This window comes from Pseudopipra pipra, chromosome 20 (assembly GCF_036250125.1).
Source record: "Pseudopipra pipra isolate bDixPip1 chromosome 20, bDixPip1.hap1, whole genome shotgun sequence".
NCBI classification, from domain to species: domain Eukaryota; kingdom Metazoa; phylum Chordata; class Aves; order Passeriformes; family Pipridae; genus Pseudopipra; species Pseudopipra pipra.
The window spans coordinates 6,124,796-6,146,847 of record NC_087568.1 but is presented as its reverse complement, the minus strand read 5'-3'; the positions used below and the strand labels follow the sequence as shown (position 1 = coordinate 6,146,847).

At 50.6% G+C, this 22,052-nt stretch overlaps 1 protein-coding gene and 1 long non-coding RNA gene across 2 annotated transcripts; one reads left to right on the top strand and one right to left on the bottom strand.

Annotated features, from left to right (window-relative positions):
* The first annotated feature begins 1,554 nt into the window (after window positions 1-1,554).
* LOC135425102 (uncharacterized) lies at window positions 1,555-6,305 on the top strand. The gene is made up of 2 exons (XR_010435478.1): window positions 1,555-3,628; window positions 3,701-6,305. It is a non-coding gene; the product is annotated as an uncharacterized LOC135425102 (long non-coding RNA).
* On the bottom strand, window positions 2,667-21,358 carry URM1 (ubiquitin related modifier 1). The gene is made up of 5 exons (XM_064677042.1): window positions 21,231-21,358; window positions 18,606-18,676; window positions 6,668-6,749; window positions 5,596-5,644; window positions 2,667-4,886 (listed from the first exon to the last, which is right to left on the bottom strand). The coding sequence occupies exons 1-5, from the start codon at window positions 21,263-21,265 to the stop codon at window positions 4,818-4,820; spliced, it is 306 nt and encodes a 101-aa protein (XP_064533112.1). The 5' UTR covers window positions 21,266-21,358; the 3' UTR covers window positions 2,667-4,817.
* Window positions 21,359-22,052: the final 694 nt, after the last annotated feature.

Sequence of the window (22,052 nt, the reverse complement as noted above, 5' to 3'; positions counted from 1 at the left end):
CCCGCAGCTGCCGGCCTGGCAACTCGGTAATATTCATTAGGGGAAAACAATGAGCATTATTTATCCCCGGCACTTTCCCTGCCGTGGGGGGCCGGGGTGGGGTGCAGGTGACCCCATACCCCACGGGGTACCCGGGCACTTCCACTGCCGCTGCAGCGGGACCGACGGGGTTCCCCAAGGGGGACCGAGTGGATGAGAGGGGACCCGAGCCCCAGCTCTGCCCGGCGGCTCGGGGGGAACCCTCGGAACCCCGAATGGGGCCAACCGCGCCATCCTCGGGGCCGGGCACCGAGCCCCCGGGGCAGAGAGAACCCCGCGCCCCGGTGCCGGCGGTGCGGGGGCTGCGGGCCGGGCCGGGGTTTGGGAGCTGTGTCTTTAAGAGATGGCTGGCTCCAGGTTGCAGCTGCTGTTTCTGTGCTATAGAGACAGTGGAGATTCATTACTCCTAAAACACAATGGGCATTTATCACCCCGTGGTGTTATTCAAATCCAGTACCAATTGAAGGTCATCCCCATTCTTTTCTCGCCGGCTCTGCAACACATTTATTGTTGTGCCGTTCAACTAAAAGCCCTGCCCGGCCCCGGCGCAGCCCGCAGAGCCCCGGTGTGCGCATCCCTCCCGGGCGGATTTGGGACCCTCCCGGGTGGATACGGCGTGGAGGAAGCAGGGCAGAGCCGCGGCGGCTCGGCCGGGCTCGGGTCCGGCGGCAGGTGCCGCGGGAGCCCCGCCGCTGTGCCCCGCCGAGCCACGGGGGCCGCCCGCTCCGCCCCCGCGGGACGCACTTTCCGCGCCCCGTGGAAACTCGGAGCCCCGCGGGCCGCCGGGGCCGAGGGCGGCTCGGGCAGCCGGGGGTCCGCCGCTCGCCAGCAGCCCCCCAGCCCTCCCCCGGAGGGACCTGCCCGGCCCCGCCGCGGAGCGGCCACGGCCACCGGCGCCGGCACCGGCGGGGGAAGCGCCGGCAGCGGGCCGGGATTTTCCCTGTCTGGAGAGGGGGGATTTGCTCCCAACTTCGTGGGAGCCGGTCGGTGAGAAGGGGCTGGGGAAGAAGCCTGGATTTTTCATCTTTTTCCTTTATTTTTTTTATTATAATTATTAATATCCTCCCCCACCCCTCCGGTTGGGCTTTTATAAATTTCGGCGATTTTTTCAAAGTACCCGAATTCTGAGGGAGATCCGTTTGGAATTGGTGAATTCTCCGAGGCAGGAGCGGCGCGGCCGCAGCGCGGGGCCGGGGTCTGTGCCCGCAGCATCACCCCCGCCGAGCCCCGGGGCTGCCGGAGGCACCGAGCCCCGCCGCGGCCGCCAGCCCCGGCGCACCGAGCCCCCGCTCCACCGGGGCTGCTCCAGCGGGGATGGATCGCTGGTTTTCGTTTTCTGGCTTTTTTTCTTTTTTTTTCTATTTTCTTCCTTTTTTTTTTTTTTTTTTTCTTGATGTTGGCTTAGTTTTTTTCTTTCTCTTTTTTTTCTTTTTTTTTTTTTTTTTTATTTTTTAAATAGAGGTTGATCTTTTTTATTTTTTTTTTTTTTAAGGGGTAAGAAACGAGTTGATAAAATTAAACCCCTCGCGGTGCCATTAAATGGAACCCGGGATGCGAAGCGCCGCGGCTGCGCTCGAAACTTGTCGGGGCCGGAGCAGCGGCTCGGCGGGGCCGGGGAATGGGAGCGGGGGGCGGCGAGAGCCGGCTCAGGGGCCGTGTGTCCTTCTTTTCCAGGCTCCAGCCGGATTCCCCCTGGAAGATCCCGCGAGCCCGGGATGGGAATCTCCGCTCCTGATTGTCCAAACGCAATTCTTGTGCGATGGAGCCGTATGAACCAAGAATTGTGTCTGGACATCTGTAGCAGAGGTTTCACCTCCTCCGGCGGGGCTCCAGGACGCTGCTCGGGGCGCAGGATGGAGGATGGACCTTCCCCGGGCCCGGGGCACGGCAGGTAACCCTCCCGACTGCGGCCCGCCGGGACGGAGCCCGGATTTCGGGGAAACTGAGGAAACACCGGCGGCGACTCCGCTCGGCTCGGCGCGGCCGGGGGGCTCGGTCCTAATGCGTCAAACACCGGCCGGGTCCCCACCGGGACGGGCAGCCCCAGGCAGGCTCCGGGCAGGACGGAGGGGCCGAGCCGCGGGCACCGGCGCTTGCCCGTGAGCGGCGGGGCCGCAGCCCGGGCGCGGCGAGCGGGCGACCCGGCCCTGCGGCTCCATCCTGGTTTATCCCGCTGGTGTTTATTTATTTATCTATTTTAACACTGCGGTTTAATTTCACTCCGTCGTGAGCCCGGCCCTGGGGCGCGCCGGGGACCGCTCTGCACCGGGACACCCTCCTCGTCCTCCTGCCGCAGCCCCGGCCGGCCCCGGGCACACGGAGGCCGCTCCGAGTCTCCGCCGAGCCGGGAACCGTCCCCGCCGCTCGGGCACCGGGCGGGCTCGGCGGGGAGCGGCCCCGGGCCGCGGGCACGGCCCTTGCTGCCCCGGTGAGCCCCTCGGAGCGGAGCAGCCCCCGCGGAACGGCGGCCGGAGGAAGGCACGTTCTAACAGAGAGGCTTTATGAATCCACCAGCCAAGCGGCTCGGCCGGGGCTGCCAAGGAAACCCAGGAGGAGGAGGGAAGCATTACAAGATCCGAGCAGAATTTCACCAAGAGCCTATCTAGGACAAAGCTGGAGGCAGAGAATGTTTTAAAAGGCTTTTATTTCAGAAACTTTTCGTTGTTGCTGTTTTTACAGGATTTTGCTGTACCCCTCTTCTCCCACCCCCCTGGCTTCCCTCATCTTCCCATTTCTAGCTTTTTTTAGCAGTGATTGGCAGCTTTTACTACAGCAGGAGCTAAGCCACCTGGGTCTACCTGCACTATTGAGGGGAATAACAGCTCCCAGAGAAGGAACCCATCCAATCTGAGCAAACAGCTGGGGGGGATGAGAACAGACAAGCCCAGCCTAAGGCACAGAAGCAGCATAGAGGCAGGGCAGGCAGCAGCGCTGAAGACAAACCTGCCTTTTCCCATCGGGTTTCAGTCCATTTCAAGCTGCACACCACACAGGTTCCTTGTTTTTTCAGCCAGCTCCTACCATCACCTGGAATCCCCTTCCACTGCCCTGGCCCAGCAAAGCTAACAGCCAGGAACTGGGGACAGAGAAGAGCCTTTGGCCCGTCCGTGTCATTTACAAACGGCATGAGCTGGACTCAAGTCGCTGTGGCTGGATTTGGAAAAGGCTGAATATCAGTTTGTCACCAGCAGTGGGTGGAAGGTGGGGTTCCTCAGATGCAGCAGCATCGTAGTCCGTGGGTGCTTTTAGTTACGCAGGTTGTGGAGGGGTGAACGTGAGAGAGGAGAAGTCAGCTGAGGGAATTACTCTTCGGCACTCTCTGCATCAGACAGCGGAATTCCTCCGTCAGGCGCAGGGCGGGAGAAGCTCCTTGTACGCAGCACCCGGGATGCTGGGCCAGGCTGCCCAAGCAGGGGCTGCTGCACTGGCTGCTCCCTCCTCCCACCTCCTCCTTGCACCTCCTGGAGACGGAGGGCTCTCGGAGCAGTGTGTGGTGCAGATCAGCTCCGGGATGCACCGACTGAGCACCAGCGAGCGGGAGCTGCCGCCGGGGACCACCGTGCGCTGCCGGAGCCAAGCCCAAATGCAGGTGAGCAGGGCGGGGGGGCACGAACAACCATCCCGGTCAGACACTCCTGGAAGCTCACGCAGCACGTTTCAGACCTGTGGCACCAGTGCTATCCTCTGACCCTGTCCCTCCGCTCTCGCCGTGGCCTCTGGGCTGGCAGGGGCCAGTCCATCTATCCGAGGAAACTTCTGGAAAGCCAACAGCATCCGTGCCCTAGCAGAGCCAAGCACACCCACTTCTACAGCGCTCACGGGACTTCCTCAGGGCACATAGTAAGAAGCCTTTCCCACTGGTGGAAAGGGTTAAAAGCCTGACTTTCCCAGGTCTTGGCACTTCAACTGTGCATCTCCAGCCCCAGCCCTTCCCCAGCCAGGCTGCAGCTCCCACCTGCACAGAATGCAGCGCAGCCCGATCAATGCTGTCCATCACGGTGACAGAAAGATCATTTGCTGCCCTGATCACTTCGTGCTGTCTCAGGCTGGGTGAGGGTTTGTTTCCCCTCCAACCAAATCATTACAAATTGACGTTGTTCGTGGGCCAGCACTTCACCCTCTGCCTCAGCTCCAGTACGAAAACAGAATGAGGGATCAGAAAAACAGAACTTTTCAAAAAAGCCTATTTCTCTCCTGTGTCCCATAAATAAATACCACAAGTGGAAGTCACTACAGACGGCTCTGAAGCTGTCATGTTTGCTACCTCACAGAAAAGCTAGGCAAGCCACTTTTTGTTTCCTTGCACTTCATGCCTCACCCTTCCCGTGGCTGGTGCACAGACTAAGTATTGTGTTAAAAGAATCCTGGTTCCCAGCACCAAGGCAGAGGCATCCCAGCCTTGCCCCAAAACAGGCACAACTCCCCCAGAACGCCTCACTGTCTGCAAAGACACGTCATCCTACTCAGGTTTCAGCACCTCTTTTCCTCCCATCACGGAAAAATAAAGTCCCACATTCTGCAGGTGCTCTCTGCTCATTAGGGTACCTGAAAGTGCAGTCAGGAGAGGTGAAATGAGGACCAAAAGATGGATGTTGTTGCGGTGGACAGTAGGCCGCAGGCTGCAGGGCTTTATTTGGATGTGTAGTAACAAGAGAACACGGTGGAAAGATGCAGAGGTCAGGCACAGGCAGTTCAAGAGAGGTTTGGGTGGGTTAAGGTTTTTGTTTGGGGTTTTTGCCCAGGGACTTGGATTTACATCCTCTTGTCTTTTCAGGAGTTCACCCGCCGTGCAATGTCGAGATGAAAACCACATTATCCTGGTCCTGGAGTTTATAATCCAGCTCACCCTGCAGGCCAAGGAAAAAAAAAATGGTTTAAATGTCATTTCCAAATACAAGCTGCAAAGAGAAAACAGCTCATAAAAAGACGGTGAGTGTTAGGGAGAGCAGAAGGGGACAGACTGATGTTTTCATCACAAGAGAAGTGAAGGTGAGGGATCAGCCACGGCGCTGATGCTCATCAGCCCACAGCGCCTTCTGGACCAGGGTTTTGACAGAACAGGTGGTTGCCTGAGGCAGGAAAATAGCGAGGGGCTGTTTGTTGTCTGAGCACAACAGTGGGCTGAGAAGGGAAGACATTTACCAGGTGCCTGTTTGGGTAGAAATCTCCCCGTGGCCTTCACCTGCCAGGCACCCCCTGACTCCAGGGAAGGTGGTTCTGCCTGGGGCCTGGAGCTGCCAGTACCCACCACAGTCACCCTACACACGGGGGGACCCACCAGCAGTCAGAGGTGCAGAGCCCAATGCCAGAGGCCAGGGAAAAAAAGGGTAATCTCTCTTCAGACCTTGGCTGGCTGATGAGACTCAGCAGGTTAGAGAGAGGCTCCAGGCTCCTGAACAGCCACAGCACAGGAGAGAGATCCCAGCCTGCCCCTTCCCCCTCAAATACAAGATGTTTTACTTGGGGCAAGAATCAGAAACAGCTTCTCTGAGAGCAACCAAAGAACAGAGAGAGCAATATTTTCAACAAAGAAAGTCAAATTTAAGGAGTACAGACCATTAGTTCCCAGTCTGCGTCGTTGATGAGCACCAAAATTCCTGGCCTCCTGCAGAACAGAGAGAAATAATTAGGATACAGGTCTGCTAAAAAGCTCCACAAACAGTTAAGAACAAGGGATGTCACAGCACAGATCACAAGCTGACTGCTTATAAAGCCAAAAAGGAATCCTAGCATGGAGGTGGAACAGGTACAGTCTGTGCCCTTTCTACATCAAATAAAGGGGAGGCAGGAGCACTCCCAAAGCTCATTTGAATCAAAACGCACCATTCCCGAGGATGCTCCAGGATGATACATTTCCGTACGATGCAGAAGAGCCAGGTAATTAAAACCCACGCACGACAGTCGAGCGCAGAGAGCTCGATGTGAAGGTAGGGAAAGCTACTCCGGTGCCCCTACCACAGGCACTAAACACCTGGGATCCACTCCAAGCCCCTGATTCCGAGCAAAGGGATTCCCCTTCTTTGATCTTCGGTGTCCTGCAATTGTCTCTCCTGTTACCAGGGGACCTGGCACACGCTTCAGCTCACAAAGATCCGTGACGAATGTTAAACACCCCCAGCGCCACCCCGCAGTCAGGGATGGCTTGCACAGCTCACTCTGCTCCATTTCTCTTGCCTTCTTCTTTTTTTTTTTTTTTCCTCCTCGCCCCCCTCATCCTCCACGAGGCTGGCCCCGTTTTGACAATAAAAATACATTTCCCAGAAGAATTATTTGTTGGCATTTCTCGGAGTGACTGCTTCAGTCCCAGTGATGTCAGCAGGGAACGGACAGACCTGCTAAAACTCCTGGAATTGAGGGTACAGGCACTATGCTGCTCCAGCTGACATCAGAGACAAGGTCTACGTGGCCCTGCTTCATGTTTAAGGTTTAAAGATTTAGGGTGAGAGCTGCAAAAGATGATCTCTGTGGACAGTGTGAGGTGTGGGTGGGACACCTCCCATTATCACTTTAGCAAATCCCATGTTTTCATGGTGATTGACTTACTTCTTGCAACCAACAGGGAAAAAATATCCTAAACCACGGGGATCAACAGAAAAATACAAGGAGGATTCGTAACAGTTGTACTTACACAGATTCCCCTTGCATAAATAATTCCGGTCGTTCTTTCAACATATTCTGTTTGATCCACTTGAGCAGGTTTCTGATATCCCCTGGAAGGAGAAAGGACAGGGTTTACAAACTGCCTGATGGCTCCTGGTGATGCAGAGCAAAGTGATTGTTTATCCAGAAAGAGCAGATGAGGAACATGCAGGATGGGTGGGGATAGCTGCAAAGAAACCACCCAACAGGATAGTCCCCCAGCAGCCTCCCACAGGCAGTCCTGTCCCAGGGGAGCCCAGGGCTCTGCCCCAAACCCCACAGTCTGGCACAAGAGGTTTCCTCAAGGAAACTCATCCCTCAAAGAATGGATTCAGCACCAATCCAGCAGCAGACCCCCAATGTTCAGATCTCTTTAACACATCCCATATCCTGTGTGTTCTGTTATCGCCCAACAAATTACGTCTGATTGTCTGTGTGCTTAATTAGATTTAAAAAGTCCAAACAAGCAACCCTAAGAACCTGAAAAGAGCAAAGACAGACACTATCAGCACCAAAACCAGCACAAACTCTTGGAGGCATGAGCTCTGGGGCCCAAACTTGTCCATGACTATGCACTAAACACACGTGCAGCCACTGGCCAGTCATATTTTGGACACTTGCAGCATCCCTCAGCATCACACCTGCTGCCATGGTGTGTTCCCCACGCTGTGCCTGCTACCTCCTTCTACACTTGGTGCTTAGAGCTTCTTTATTAAAGCTCAGCCTTTATCTTTCCATTTCAGTAGGTGACAGGAAGAATTTGTCTTCATGTAAAAGGAGGAGGAGACACTGCTGGTGGGTTTTTATAGTATCAATTTTACTTTGTGAGGGAAAAACAATTTCTTTAGTGATAGCATCAGTTAATTTCCTATTGGAGAGGTGAGAAGAGACAGAAGGGAGGGGGGAATAATCCGTTACAGGGTTTAGAGAAGCTGACAAATTGCAATGTGGAGTTCTCCTGCATTTGCCTCTATATTTCACCGTTCCACAAACCACTTCATCATTCCGAATCCACAATCAGTTATTCTCCCGGGGCTCCTTTAAACAGCCTTTTGAAAGCCCCAAAAGAGTTTTGTTTGTTTTCGAGATGCAAGGAAGCTTTTTGAAGGCACAAATCCACCAGTGAGGGCTGGAGCCCTGCTCCAAGACAAGCAGGGATGGCAGGATGGGTTTCCAGGTCTGTCTCACATGCAGTAAGCTCGCCATAGTCACAAGGAACCTTTCCACATGTGTTTCTCTGAGCTAAACTCACTCTGTGTATCATTCCCTGTGTGTTTGCTTCATGACCAGTGAAAATAAATGTGTGTGTAGTGGCTTGACTCAGCCCAGGCCTTACTCCAGGATTTTATGGGATCATGGATGTTACCCAGAGCAGAGCTGGGGTTCTTCCAAGTAACATCACCCCCTTTGCTTCTGCCACACCAAGGATGAACAGCCCTGGTGTAGGCAAGTGCACATCAACTAGGCAATGGGGATATGTCCATCTGCAGCAGATGGGGCCTCTTTTCCTGGGGAGAGAGGGATGGGGATGCTCTGAGATTCCCTGTGTTTCCCCCGCTTTCCCAGGCCATCGGTGCCTCCAGTCTGTCCCCAGCACCCCAGTCCCACCACAGGGCTGCCTGGAGCACAACAGGTATTGCTGCCTCCGAGCACTGGATCACTCTGATCAGGGCAAAAAGAGCTGCTTTGAGCCTTAAAACTGCCTGGTGAGCCGGATCACCTGCCTGGGGCCAACCCACGACTCCCCTGTAATGGTATGTAGTTAAGAGCACAAAATAGACCATTTTCTGCCTCTTTTCTTAGCAATGTGCACCAGGGACAGCGAGAGCCACTCAGAAGGTGTGTGTATACACACACACATATATATATATACACATAGATGCACATATATTTTATATATATATACACACACCCACCACAGTGGTCCATCAGCCACCAAAACAAGAGTTAACCATATTTGCCTTCCCCTGAAAAATGCTGCTGCAACGTCAAGCCCTCAGGATCCCACACCCAAAAGGCTCCCGCTCTCCATCACCAAGAAATGAAAGCAGGAGAGGAAGGAAGATGGAGAGGAGCCTTCAGGAGGAGGAGGGGGGTGTGAAGGGGACACCAGCCCCACCGCAGCATTGCCCGCGAGCTGTTTCATATTTATGCACTTGCAGCAGGGCACACAACAATGAGCTGTGCCATATACCATTCTCCTTGCGTGGAATAAGCAGCCCTTTCCTCTGGGACCTTTCAGGAGAGATCATTTAAACAGAAACACGCTGCACCAGCTGGATAAAAGACAGCCACCTAGAAGCAGCCTGGACAGAGGGGCGAGAGGACTGATTTATTCGAGGCTGAGCTGGAAGACTCCCTCGCCCCATCTCCTTCCATAATAAATGTTATTTTCAGCCCCACCTGAGCCTACAGTCATTTACTCCTACCCAGAGGTCACGTACACACATGCTGAAAAATTTAGACAGCAGGAAAAAAAAAACCCTGATACCCCTGTACATGCCTTCCCCCCTCCAAAAGGCACAAAAATTGAGACCCTTTCTCCACAGCCAACCTTAAGACATAATACTTTCATCTGCTTTATCAGCACTGAATTTTTTTCACCCACCTTCATGTCTCTACGTTCTGTACACCAATATTACTAGAGCAAATCAATTATAAAGGATGACAAATGACCACAGCCACACCAAAACCATCTCCCACAAGTAAGATATTGAAAAGGAACAAGATTACTTGCATTGCAAGGGGTCTGGGGAGAAGCCATCTTGCAGCTCAGCGCCTCGAACAGCAGTGTTGATCAACAGCTCAGGCCTCTCTATGTTCTCATGATGGAAATAGTAAGAGGTAAATTACAGCACAACTGCTTATCTCTTACAGTTGACATACATAGGACATTTTCTTTCTGATACTATGCTACAGGTCTAACAGGTTCCCAGCTCCCTGGGCCAAGGATTTGCTGTGCAAACAGCAGGTCCTCTACAGATGACATAGAAGGAAGGAAAAAAATCTCAGCCTGGTCAGGCATCACATTCACTGACAAGTTAAACCATCATCACAATGCATTGATTTCACACTTGTGTTGGTTTGAAGCTGGTCCTCATCACAGAACAGAGGTGTTTGCTATTGGCAGGAGCACAGTTGTACTACAGGTGCTGCCATTTGGCTGCAAAACCCACTGTGCATTTTGGCTCAGCAGGGAGGTTCAGGTGAGAGCTGAGACAGTACATCATTTTGCTCCAGTATCACCAACTCAAGCCCAGCTCATCCCAGTAAGGACATATTTTTATCTGCTGCATGGTCTTAATGAAATCCTTTTGGTAGCCCACTTGATTTCACTCACAGCAAGCAAATATCCACACCAAAAAACGTCCTCTAATTCTCATTAACTGTCCTCACCCTTGGCAGCATGACCAGAGGAGCAAGACTGAACTGGCCCAGGATGCTGAAATATTCTCAAACTGCAAAGGAACGACTGAAGCACATGGTAGGAAATCCCTGTCTTATTTGTATACACAGACAGCTTCTGTTGCCTGTGCTAACAGTACATCAACCCCCCCCTCCAAATTCTCAGGAAAAAATAATCTAAAGTTAATTAAAAAAAAAAAAAAAAGAAAAACCGACAAACGTTTGGGAAAACTGCTTAGTTCAAGTGCACAGATGGGAGCTCAAGCCCACAATATATGCAGAAAACAAATCACCCAGCGAAACACAGCGCTCAGGAAAACGAGGTGACACAAAGTCATTGCCTTGTCACACAGGCAGACGGGATGCAGGAGCTGCAGCGAGCACATACAGAACCCAACAGCCTCGGCTCCTTTTCAGCCCAGCTGCACCACAAACACTCCTGGATGTGGCAGACAGAACTGCACAGTCTGCTCTGCCCTCCTGAGAATCCTCCAAGGCCTGATCTTCTGCATTACCCCAACTGTTCCTTCATGAAGAATCTGCTTGAGCTTCCTATGCCACAGGAAAGCATCTAAGACTCCATTTTAGCACTGCCTGGAACAAGAGCCAGGGTTCATTTGCACCCTCAAAGCCAGGGCTGAAATCCATAGATCTTTCCTAGCTCAATAAAACCTCCTGGGCCTGACAGATTCATCAGTGATAACTCAGCAAGGAGGGCACTTGCAGAGGGAAACCAGGTGCCTTGAATAAGAAACACGAAGCTGGGTGTTGCGCTAGAAGGATCTCACACTGAACTGGTAAATGCGCAGACTCAAGGAAGGATTTTGTGCAACTGTGATACCAGTTGACACAGACACACAGCTCTTGGCTCCTTGGGAGCTGCACAGGTCACTGGCAGATTCACACACACACACAACAACCAAACACTTTAAAATCCACATTCAAACCCACACGGCGCACGCAGTGCCTCGAAGGGCATCCAGAAGGAGTAATTACACCCATATTCTTGTCTTGGTTGAAGAACCAGGATTATTTCAGGGAAATAGGGGAACCCTATAAAGGCTGAACCATGGAAAATTCCCTTCTGGTCTGCAATAAATAAGATATATGCAGCACTGGTCACTAAGGGGTCAGTGCTGCCAGAGCACAGCGCTTTCCCGGGCCGCCTTGCGGATCCCTCCCTGTGGGGTACCATTTCTTTGACCCAGAATAAGATCATTTATCATACTGACCATGGCTGAGCTCCAATTTGCTGAGGTCACTAACTCTGGACGAGCGCTGCTCCACCCACATTCTCAGCCACCGGCCTGTAACCATGACAAAGCCCCTTCCCTGCCGCTCCTCTGCCATTATTCCCCCTGCCTGCATGGAAATGTATGGAAAGACAATTTGTATGCCCCTTTCCCTGCTTAAGCAGCTTGTTTTTAAAACAGACAAACCAGCTCCCAATACCTGCTGTCCCTCTAGGTGCACGACTTCTCTTTTTGGATCTTAGGACCCTCCAGGAATCTGCTCCCTAAAAGAGCTCAAAACCTGATCTAATGGATCCTTCTGACTCCTGCAGTCTCCCATCTGATATGCAAATCATTCTCTGAAGCAGACCATGGTGTGCCATAAACTGCAGAAGAAGACCTGGAAGAGCTGATGTGAATGGAGTCACAGGCAAATGGGTTTGGTACTACACAGAGTGAGCAGCCAGGCAAAATTCTGCAGCAAGAGGAAAATCCATTTTGTCTGACAAGTGCACAAGCCAATCCTGCCACACACTGGAATGGGCAGTGATTTAAGTACTAGGGAAGAAATTAGGGGGTAACTACAGCCTGGCATAAGAGAATCCCAATGGTTGCTCTCATCTGTTCTTGTCTGCTTCAAACTAAGGTCTTCGCTTGTCTAATTTTAAATTGTTTTATGACATCTTTTTTCTTGCTTCTCAGCTAAAAGAGCAACACTCTTCTTCATTTTCTTGTGTCCACAAAATGGGAAGGGATCACAGAGGTCTTTCACAGCCTCCCTGTTAGCAGTGAAGACTCAGATCCCAGCTATCACCCAGCAGTTCTCAGCCCAGAGGTTTTAATCACAATGCTCATGAGCTGGAGAGGAGCTGCTTGGGATCTTCTGCTCCCCACAGATTGCTGGTAGGAGAACACAAGTTCAAGAGATCTCCAATTCCACCGCTAGCCAGCAGCAAGCCTCCAGATCCATCAGCTCCCATGAAAAAAAAAAAGCAGCTCCGAGCTGATTCTCAGGGTAAACCTAATCCCTACTCATTTCCAAAGTCAGAGCATCTAATCCCGTAACACCCAACGCTATTGTCACTTCAGGCTCCCCAATAAATGCCAGTGCACCAAACTGTCTCTTTTAATTAGGATCACAGATCACTAGTGCTGGCCCAGGGTCTTGCCTCTCGTTCAAAATTGTCAAAGGAAGGAACAGAGAGAGCCTCAAAGACCATCGTCCCCACAGCCAAGTACCAGCCTGGGGATCGCACACATTAAAAAACACATCTCCTTAACAGGTCCTGGGATTTTATTCCTCTGCCAGTGCAGAATTTTTTCTCAACAAAAGACCATCCTGAGCCTTGCCTGCTCTGATTTTAAGAGGTTTGAGCAGCGTAGACTTGCTACCAAACCCCAAGGAGTCTGTGCCATGGTCTAATAGTTTTTGCAGTCAGGAATCTTCTGCTAATGCACTAAACTCCCATTTCTTCATTCCTCCCAATCAATCTATGCTAGATGATATTGCATCACCCTGGCTATAATCTGTCCTTCCCAATGATAAAGGAGATATCCCACCTCATCACTTTTCTATTCATTTATCCTGTTTAACCTTGAATGTTACTGGTTAATTTTTTTTTAAGCTCTCAAGAAGACAATTCAGAGAATGCACTACTAACCACTGGCACAAAGCTCAGCCAAAACCCAGCAAACTGAAATTTCCCCTCTCTTCTGTTTTTCTGGTTTCTGAGTTTTGTGTGTGCACACAGGCACTGGGGGGTTAAAAAGGGAAACCTTTTTGCTATTACAAGATACTACACGGAGCTCATGTGAGACCCCAGACCACAGAGGAAGCTGGCTGCTCCTGCCAGCATGCAGAGGGATTCCCTGGCAGCCTGGCACTGCCCTGCACACAGCCAGCACGGCCGAGGGAATCCCCTGGGCTGGGCTATCCCTGGCACTGCCAGCTGGATCAGAAAATGCCTTGAAGTCAACTCCTTGCCCCCCTCCCAGCCTGGCTGGTGGTTGGTGTCCCCCGGGGCTGCTGGATGAGTCAGTGTCTCAGCTCGGCTCAGGAACTGCCATGATTTTATTCCTCTAAATACGGAAATCGCCTCTCGCTCTCGGGCTCAGATCTGCTTTGCTATTATTAGACTTTCATACAGGGCCAAGCACCATTAAACCGATTCCTGTCCACCCAAACTAGCCACCCCCACAGATACTCCAAGCCCCTCGGTCTCACTTGAAAGGGGAAAAGAAAGGGCCAGTGAGATGATCAGGGTGGAGGAGAGGGGGGTTAAGATTTACAAGTGAATGGAGGTAAGAATGGAGCAGTTTGTGGGATAAAGGGGCTGCGGAGGGAGCTTTACAGATGTGCAGAGGGACGGCGGCTCATTGTTTAATTAAGCAGAAAGTGGCTCTTTTGAAAAGCAATTTTGCACAGGAGCTCTGAGCTCAGCAAACAACTCCTGCGAGTGAGGGCAGGAGGAGAAAGGAACAGCTGGCCCGGAGCCGTGTGAACCGCATGCTAAGCGGTTTAAAGGGCCCGGATCCTCCTCCCCAGCCCTGCTCCGCTGCCACCCTCTGAACAGCGCTGTCAGCACAGCAAATCCCACCGAGAGAAAAGAGGGAGCGCAGGGGGGGTGGCACGGAGGGGTTATCCTGCTAGGTGTCCACACTGCAGTACAGCGGCTGGGAAGGAGGGTGTAACAGCCAGGCTTTGTTATCCCAGGGATTTGGTCACACACAAGAGCTGGTTTCTCGGTGCTTGGGAAGATCCTTCCACAATGAGTCGGGATGAACTGATCCAGTAATGTGGCTCCACGGCCTCCCGGGAGGGTGCTGGGGCTGCTCCTGTGAGGATGAGCGTTTGTTTCCCTGTTCCCTGTGAAGGGATTCGTGGTCTCCCTGGGACAGGGACCCGCAGCCAGGACGGCTGCACACGTGGCAGGGACTGCTCCATCCCAAAGCAGCAGTGCTGCGGCACCACACCGGGCTCTGTGCTGCAAACACACTGCTGGATCCTGCAGGAGCAGCCAGAACCCAGGATCCAGCCTGAGCTCCCACCTTATGTCCCCTTCCCTTGCCACCAGATCTATAATTTCCTGGCTAAGAGAGATGCAAGAGTAGGATGCACAAGCAGGGGACTAACCCAAATCCTTTGAGAGCTGTGAGTGCCACACACTGTGGTTAAAAAGATTTGACTGCATGAAGTTTTCCATAGAGCTATGGGGTTTTTTTTCTCATCATTCTTCTAATAAGCCTCTGCATCACCCAATATATTTTTATTCTTTCTTTGGAGCAAGTTTTAAAATGTTAGGAATAATAAACAGAGCAATAAAAGCATTCCAGAATATTAATGACTTAACTACAATGTACTATGTAGCAATAGCACTGGGCACTTACAACCAACACCAACTGCTACTCCTGATTTTACACGTTGTTTTGGCACAGCACCCCAGTCAACTCTGAACACGTGCCATGCTGTATTTTTTAAGCCACTCTGCCTGTATCACAGGCCTGATCTCTCAGGCTCTTTCCTGAGAAGATGAATGCTCCCAAGTCCCCAGCAGTCCTCCATGCTGTGCAGAACAAGGCCCCTGGAAAGCAAAGCTCTTGAGGAGCAGACCATGCTCTTCTCTACAGGGATTCAACTTAAACAGCACTTGGCAGATTATTTTCATTTTCCCTCTAAAAAAAAAAAAATCTGATTATCAGTGGGCTTTTTTCCCTGGGGTTTTGGTAAAGAGAAACCACAAACAATTACCAAAACACACTGATTAATAATTTATCCTTCCAGACTCCTAAGTGCCAAAACACAGTGTGAATTCATGATTAGCCCAGAAGACCCGAACGAGCACTGCTGAAACTGGTCACTGCTGCTCCAAAAACACAAGTCTCACCACTGATGCCACAGGAGAAGCTGGAATTCAAAGGCCTGCAAGCAGCCTGCAGCACAAGTGCCAGAGACTTTACACACAGCCCCAGCCTCTGGATGCAACATCCAGTAGACAGCACAGCCAGAGGGGTTTTGTAAACACTCTTCATCAGCATGATGCTGCTGAGCTAAACCTGCAATGACTACAAGGGTTAAACAATGCCAGTGACTTCCTACCCTCCCAACAGCATCCATGCGACCATGGCCAAGACAAATCCACCACTGTGAGTCCCAGTGAGATGGAGGAAGGAGCTCCGGCATCCCTTGCAGAGCAGTCATACAATGATCTATTTGATTACTGAAGCACTTGGTTAAATTACTGTGGCTTGTTTCAGGAGGAGGCTGCCAAATACATTTTCAGTTTTTAATCTAGGGTTTCTCTCTTTTATGCTCCATTGTCTCTAATAGCCTCTTAGATGCTTGAAAATAAAGTTGATTTCCCTGCCAATTTAATCCTCTCTGTGACAAATATCGTTATTCCCCCAGCTGCTTTCTCCCACACACTGTTTTCATGCAGAAGAAGCCAACAGGGCATAATGCCTTTAGATCCTCTAACAGCATTATCAGTGAGATCATCAGAATAGCCAGCAATTTGGGGCAAGATTCTTGTCTCACTTGAGGTCTTCTTTCTGCAACAGCTCCACAAGATTACACAGGATTACACAAAGTGTGGCTTAGTTAGATCTGCTGGCCTATGCACATACACCACACCTTTTCAAGTTCCTAGTTGGCAGCAACTTCAACATGCAGGCTGAGGCAGCTCTGCTTTGGAAATAAAGAACTGCTGTTCAACTGATATTAGGATACAAAAAGCCCCTTGGATAATAAAAATAGGTCCCGCCACACGGCTGTACCCCTTGTGGCTTGCTCTTGTCCCATTTGCAGCTTCCTTCCTTCTGCCTTTCCTAATCCCTCCAGGAGTCCACCTCCAGGCATCACAAAAGGACAGAGAATCAAATCTTCCTGAAAAAAGTTAACTGGATCTGGAACCCACCTACTTTCCACCTACTGCCCGTTACCAGGAAAAGAGAAATGATCACAAATGATCAACCAACGTTATCACTCAGAGAACACTGACTGCCCCTGTCAACTATGGAGCACAGCTTGTTTTAACATGTAAATATATGTAGGTGTTTCTTCATATAATTTTCTACCTCCCCCCACCTCTGGGATATATATAAAAATGCCTAAACAATTAAAATATTGCTGTGCCTAATGTCCCAGAGAGAAGCAGCTGCTCTGCAAAAAGGAGGACAAAGACAAAAATAACCTAGAGAGAAAGGAAGAGTAGGTAAGAGAGGCCAAAATGGCCAAAAATAAGCTTGGCAGATAATGAAATCACTTAAAATGGGGTTAGAAGTGCAGGTGTTCAAGCAGTGTTCATGCCACAGGTCTTTCCCTGGAGTACTCAGTGATGGACATTCAGGGTAAGCAACAGGATGTGCTGAGCAGAACTGAGCTGTTTTATTTCTCTAATCATTGCAATTCTGGCTGCAGCAAGGAACATGCTATATATATATACATATATATATATATCTCTTTATTTACACAGAGATAGGTGAATTAAACTTTCTTAGTGTGAACCAGGGAAATACACGGCATTAGGAACAACATAAAATCGCACAGACTTACCAAATTTCCTATTCACATGTTTTTTATGTGATTCTATTGATTCCTCACCACTACAACATAATGGTCTTCTAGAAATATTATGAGGGGTGTCTCCAGCAGTCTGTTACTGTCAGACATTAACCCCACATGTTCCTGCCTCATCCCTGTGCTGGAAAACATGGCAGCAGGAAAATCTGGGAGCAATAATGCGCTAGATGAATCTGGAATGAATCACTGGAGATCATGAGTTTGAACCCTGAGACCGAGACAGACCTTCTGGGAGAGATTTATCCTTTAGGATAAACTCAGATCCTAGTGAAGTCCACAGAAGTCTTTGCAGCAGCTTCAATGGGAATGGATCAGGCCACAAACAGTTGCACTGCTGACAATCATGGGGCTAGAAGAATCATTTTTTGGTATTAATACCCTCCCTTCCCCTGGCAGAAATAAACATCTCCTGTAATAATCCCTTCTTCCTGAGTATCTGATCATGGTTTGAACACCACCAAGGCAGTGGGTGTTACTGGGTATTTTAAATTCACAGAGCACTGAAGAAAATTACGCTCTATCCCCCAAGTTTATAAACCAACTAAATGAGTGTTTTAGCATTTCTTCACTACCTTCCATTTAAGGATCTTAAGTGCTCTAACAGTGCTGGAATTTAATGCTGAACTCTCTTGTGATACATGAAAGTATCACTACAACCTCACTAGCAACAGGGGAAAGTTAAGCAACATGACTAAACTCACAAAGCAAATCAGCATCAGGTCATGTTTCTGGAGCCTCAGTCCCCGTCCTTACCCACAAGATAACACAATATTCCAGTGCTCCTAATAATATTTGAATTACATGTACTTATGTCCAAGCATCAAAAGCACTTCTACCAATCTCTAATTACTTCCTGGCACAGCAAGAAGATTTCAGGCCTGGAGGTTCCCAGCACACAGATTATGGTATTAGCCATTCATGAGATATTAGTTAACATTCCCTGATGCTCTATATTATTTCAGTTTATAATCCCACTCAAATATCACAAAGCAGTGCTATCTAGGTGGAAGAATTCAGAACATACCTGTGGCAAAATTACACTGCCACTGAAGTATGGACACACAAGTGAGTTAGTGCAGCACTGCTCAGAATTGATATTCCAAATGACAAACCAGAGATTATGACTGTCTATCCCTGGAACACTGGTTTGTATTGCAGGGAAGGCCACAGGCAGGATGTCCAGCATCACATTTGAGCATTAAATTTGCTGTTTTCAACGGCGGAGTTAATATAAAATTATTATCTATACTTGAAAGTCAAATAAGTAGATAAAACAAGTTTATGTTGCACTGCTACGTTCCCCCCACATATCTATACACTACATACACACACACATACATATATATACATATGTGCCTTTTGGAAATCTCAGAACAGGCAGGGAAAAACAATGAGAGAAGAGGTTATTGGTAGTTTCAAGTACCAAGCAAGACAGACACAGACTTGATGGAAACATCCAGAAGCTGTTGTCTATCCAGGAGGAGGGAGGCAAGACTTAAGGAAGGACTCAATTCCCAAGTGCTTAGAGGACAAGGAAAGATGCTCAGACTTTGAGGACCAACCCTTGTTTTCCAAGCTACCCAATCCACTGCACGTCTGAAAGAGCTTTTAAAACACTTTGATCCTCATTGCCAACTAGAAGTGCTGTACAAACCAGCTTTGTTTCATCTGTTGTCATCCTTTCAAGTTATCCAGCAGGTTCTGATACTCACAAGGCTCTGGTTGACAGGGCAAAGTCACCTGATGCTTTTTGACACCATCGAACAAGAGTTCTGCACCACCTCTGAAATAAAAACAATGAACCACTGAGATTTTGCTTTATTGTCAGAAGGGAGACAGTACAAAAGAGGCGATTTACATAGATGGCACAGCAGAGAAAACAAATGACACAGACTATATTTAGCACAGGATTCCCTTTGTCTTTTTTTTTTCCCCCCTGTCACAAACCACAAGTTCTTGGGGGGGAGCTGCCAGATCCCATCTCCAGCACATACAGGAGGCTCTGCTGTGGGCCAGGACCCCACAGTGCCAGGCATTATCCCAAAGGAACGGGAACATGGTTCCCATCTCCGAGTGCTCACAAACCTAAACAACATTCCAGCCACCACGTCACGTCCAATGTTGCTCATCCCTGACCTCTTTTAGCCAGAAGTCTCAAAAACTGAGCATCCCTCTGGGATAAATATTCCCCCAGTTTCCACTTGTGAACACGGGGAGAGAGGAAACGACTCACATGAGGTTACAGAGCAAGTCAGGGCCAGCAATCCCCGAGTCCTGGCAACCCTTTCTCGATCTACGAAGTGTTCCTGAGAGAGACTTGACTGGGGGAAGCGAGTGGAGAGGATGACAAGTTAAAATATAAATAAATAAATACACAATCCTCCTACACTGAACAACTTGAGGAACATCCCTCCTCTGACACTCGGAACACCCGGGGGGACCAGGGAACAGGTGGTGGCCCCTGCAGGCACAGGAGATCAGGTGTGAGCAGGACATGCAGAGGCTGCTAAGCACAGGAGCTGGTCCTCACACTGGGATTTAAAATGGGTCCAGGCACCTAATCTTAGGCTCTTCAAAGGAACAATTAATTTTTGTAACTTCAACTCAGAAGCCTCAGCAACCTCCTTGCCTTTCTGGAAAAAGAACAACTGTGAAAATCTTGAGCTTTACCAACATCCATCAGTTTTCATGATGTTGTGAGGCCAGAGGCCAAACTCAGATTATAAAACTTCATCGTGTGAGTAGGGACACAGGTAATAAACACAAAAGCTACTTTTAGATATGGGACATAACAGCAGAGTGTGACCTTTTGACTCTAAACTGAATCCTAGACTGGGCAAGGTTTTAACAACTAGAAAACTCTTAAAAAACTCAACTCAATACTCAAGTGAGGCTGAAAAATGACCAACCCATTTTCAAAGGGCACATAACCGGGGCAAAATATCCTTCCAGCTTAAATGTAGATTACTTCAGAAAAATTTCCCTATGAAGTTACTTTACTGGTGATTCTCCTCCCTTGGAAACCAAGACAATAAAGAGAAATATTTAAAACCAACCAATCCCCACCTAAAGAACCAACAAAGATACATCCAGACGTTACTAAGCTCCTTTAAATTCAATATCTAAAAATGCCCCAGTAGGTTTTCTTGGCTCTGCAGTGGCAGAGCACAACAGAACCCTTGTTGTGCCCTCAGCAGCACTACTTATATGCAGCAAACCCTCCTAAAGGGCACTCTGTTGGTGTTCTTCCCCCAGCTCACAACAAATAGTTATCTCCAAATTGAAGCAGCGATTTATTAACACGAGCCCGAGATTCATGGGAGGGAACAAGTCACAACAATTATATGAAAAACATTTTTTCATGTAATGAAAACAAGGTCACGCTTTGTTGCAGCGGGAAATGTAGATTGCAGGATAAGGTCCTTCTGTAAAGCGGGAGCCGTGGGGGACTCAGCTGTGGTTCCTACATAGAGAGCTCATTTATGCATTTCCAAGGGAAGCAAAAATGCATTTCACTCTTCTGGGAAAATTAGGAGAGTTTGCTGCAGCTGGAAGCGGGAAAGACTGAGGAAAGGATTCTTAAGGAGAAGGGTGTTTAAAGGGTTATGGCATTTCTGTGTTCGTGAAAGGGTGGGAAAAAGCGAATAAATAGCAGCCTTTTAGCTTCTGCTAAAAGGAGGCTTTAACGAAATAACACCAGTATTTCCACAAATATGCACAGCTTCCACTGCAAACGCTTTAGGTTCCCAGGGCCAGAGTGCGAGCAAGGCTGATATTACAGTAGAAAAGGCCTGGAAACCAAAATGCTGCAGAGTGAGGCTGCAGCTGTTTGACACCGACACAGCTGGGACACAAAGCACAGCGAGGGCACACGTACACACACAAACACACACAGGTACAGGTACGGAGGGGGGGAAAAAAGCCGAAAAACGAGTGGGAGGTTTTTATAAATAATTTTAATAATTAAAAAAAAAAAGAGAAATAAGAGGACGAAAGTAGAGAAAGGAAAGGAGTGGCACAGGACGCTCACACAGAGACGGCAGGGAGGCCCCAGGGCAGACGGGCAGGTCCAGCGCTGCGGACACCCCCTCGGCGGTGCCCGACCCCTCGGTTCCCCGGGGGCGGCCGCTCCTGCCACCCCCGGCCCGCAGCCCCCGCGGCAGCGGCGGCGCCCGGGCCCACCCGCGCCCGCGGCGGGCCAGCAGGCCACGCGCACCAGCCGCGCGCGCCTCGGTGCCGTAGCCGCCTCACCGAGGACACCATCGCGGCCCTGCCCCGCCCGGCAGCGCCCTGCCCTCCGCCCGGGCCCCGCTCCCGGCCCCGCCGCCCGCGCTCACCCGAACTCCACCTGCAGCGACACGGGCGCCGCCATCTTGGGCGGCGGGCGCGCGAGAGGGGCCGGCGCGCGCGCGGGCCGCGCCGGAAGTGCCTCGCGCGCGGCTTCCGGCCGCGCCGCGTTGCCACGGCAACGGCGGGGGATGGAGAGGCGGCCTGGGCCGAGCCTGGGACCGGGGCCCGGGAGAGCCCCAGAGGAGCTCCCGCAGTGCCGGGCAACGCGGCCTGTGTCCCCCGAAAGTGCTATTTTAAAATACCTGGGCGCTGGCGCCAGGCGATGTTACTTTAAAATACCCATTTCTACACCAAGTTCACGACTGGTCGCGCACAGAGCCCCTTTCATGTGCTTAGGGCAGCACACAGAGCCCTTGGTGTGCCCGGAGCGCTTGGGCTCGGGGGAGGCGGGAGCTGCAGCGGGGGTTTCCCAGCAGAGGTTTCCCAGCAGAGCTTTCCCTGGCAGCGAAGCTGCTGAAACACAAGAAGTTCCACCTCAGCATGAGGAAGAACTTCGTTGCATTGAGGAGGCAGAGCACTGGAAAAGGTGCCCACGGAGGGCGTGGCATCTGTGGAGACATCCCAAACCCACCTGGACACGTTCCTGTGTCACCTGCTCCAGGTGACTCTGCTGGGTAGGGGGCTTGGACTGGGAGATCACCAGAGGTCCCTTCCAGCCCTAATGATTCTGTGATTCTGCGAGTCTAACGCACTGCTGCGGGGGAAGCAGAAACGGGTGTCTGCGACCAACAACCGCTGCTGTCACTGCCGTGAAGATGTGGTTCTGTGCCAGGGGTGGCATTTCACATCCCTCCTGCTCGGGCAGCTCT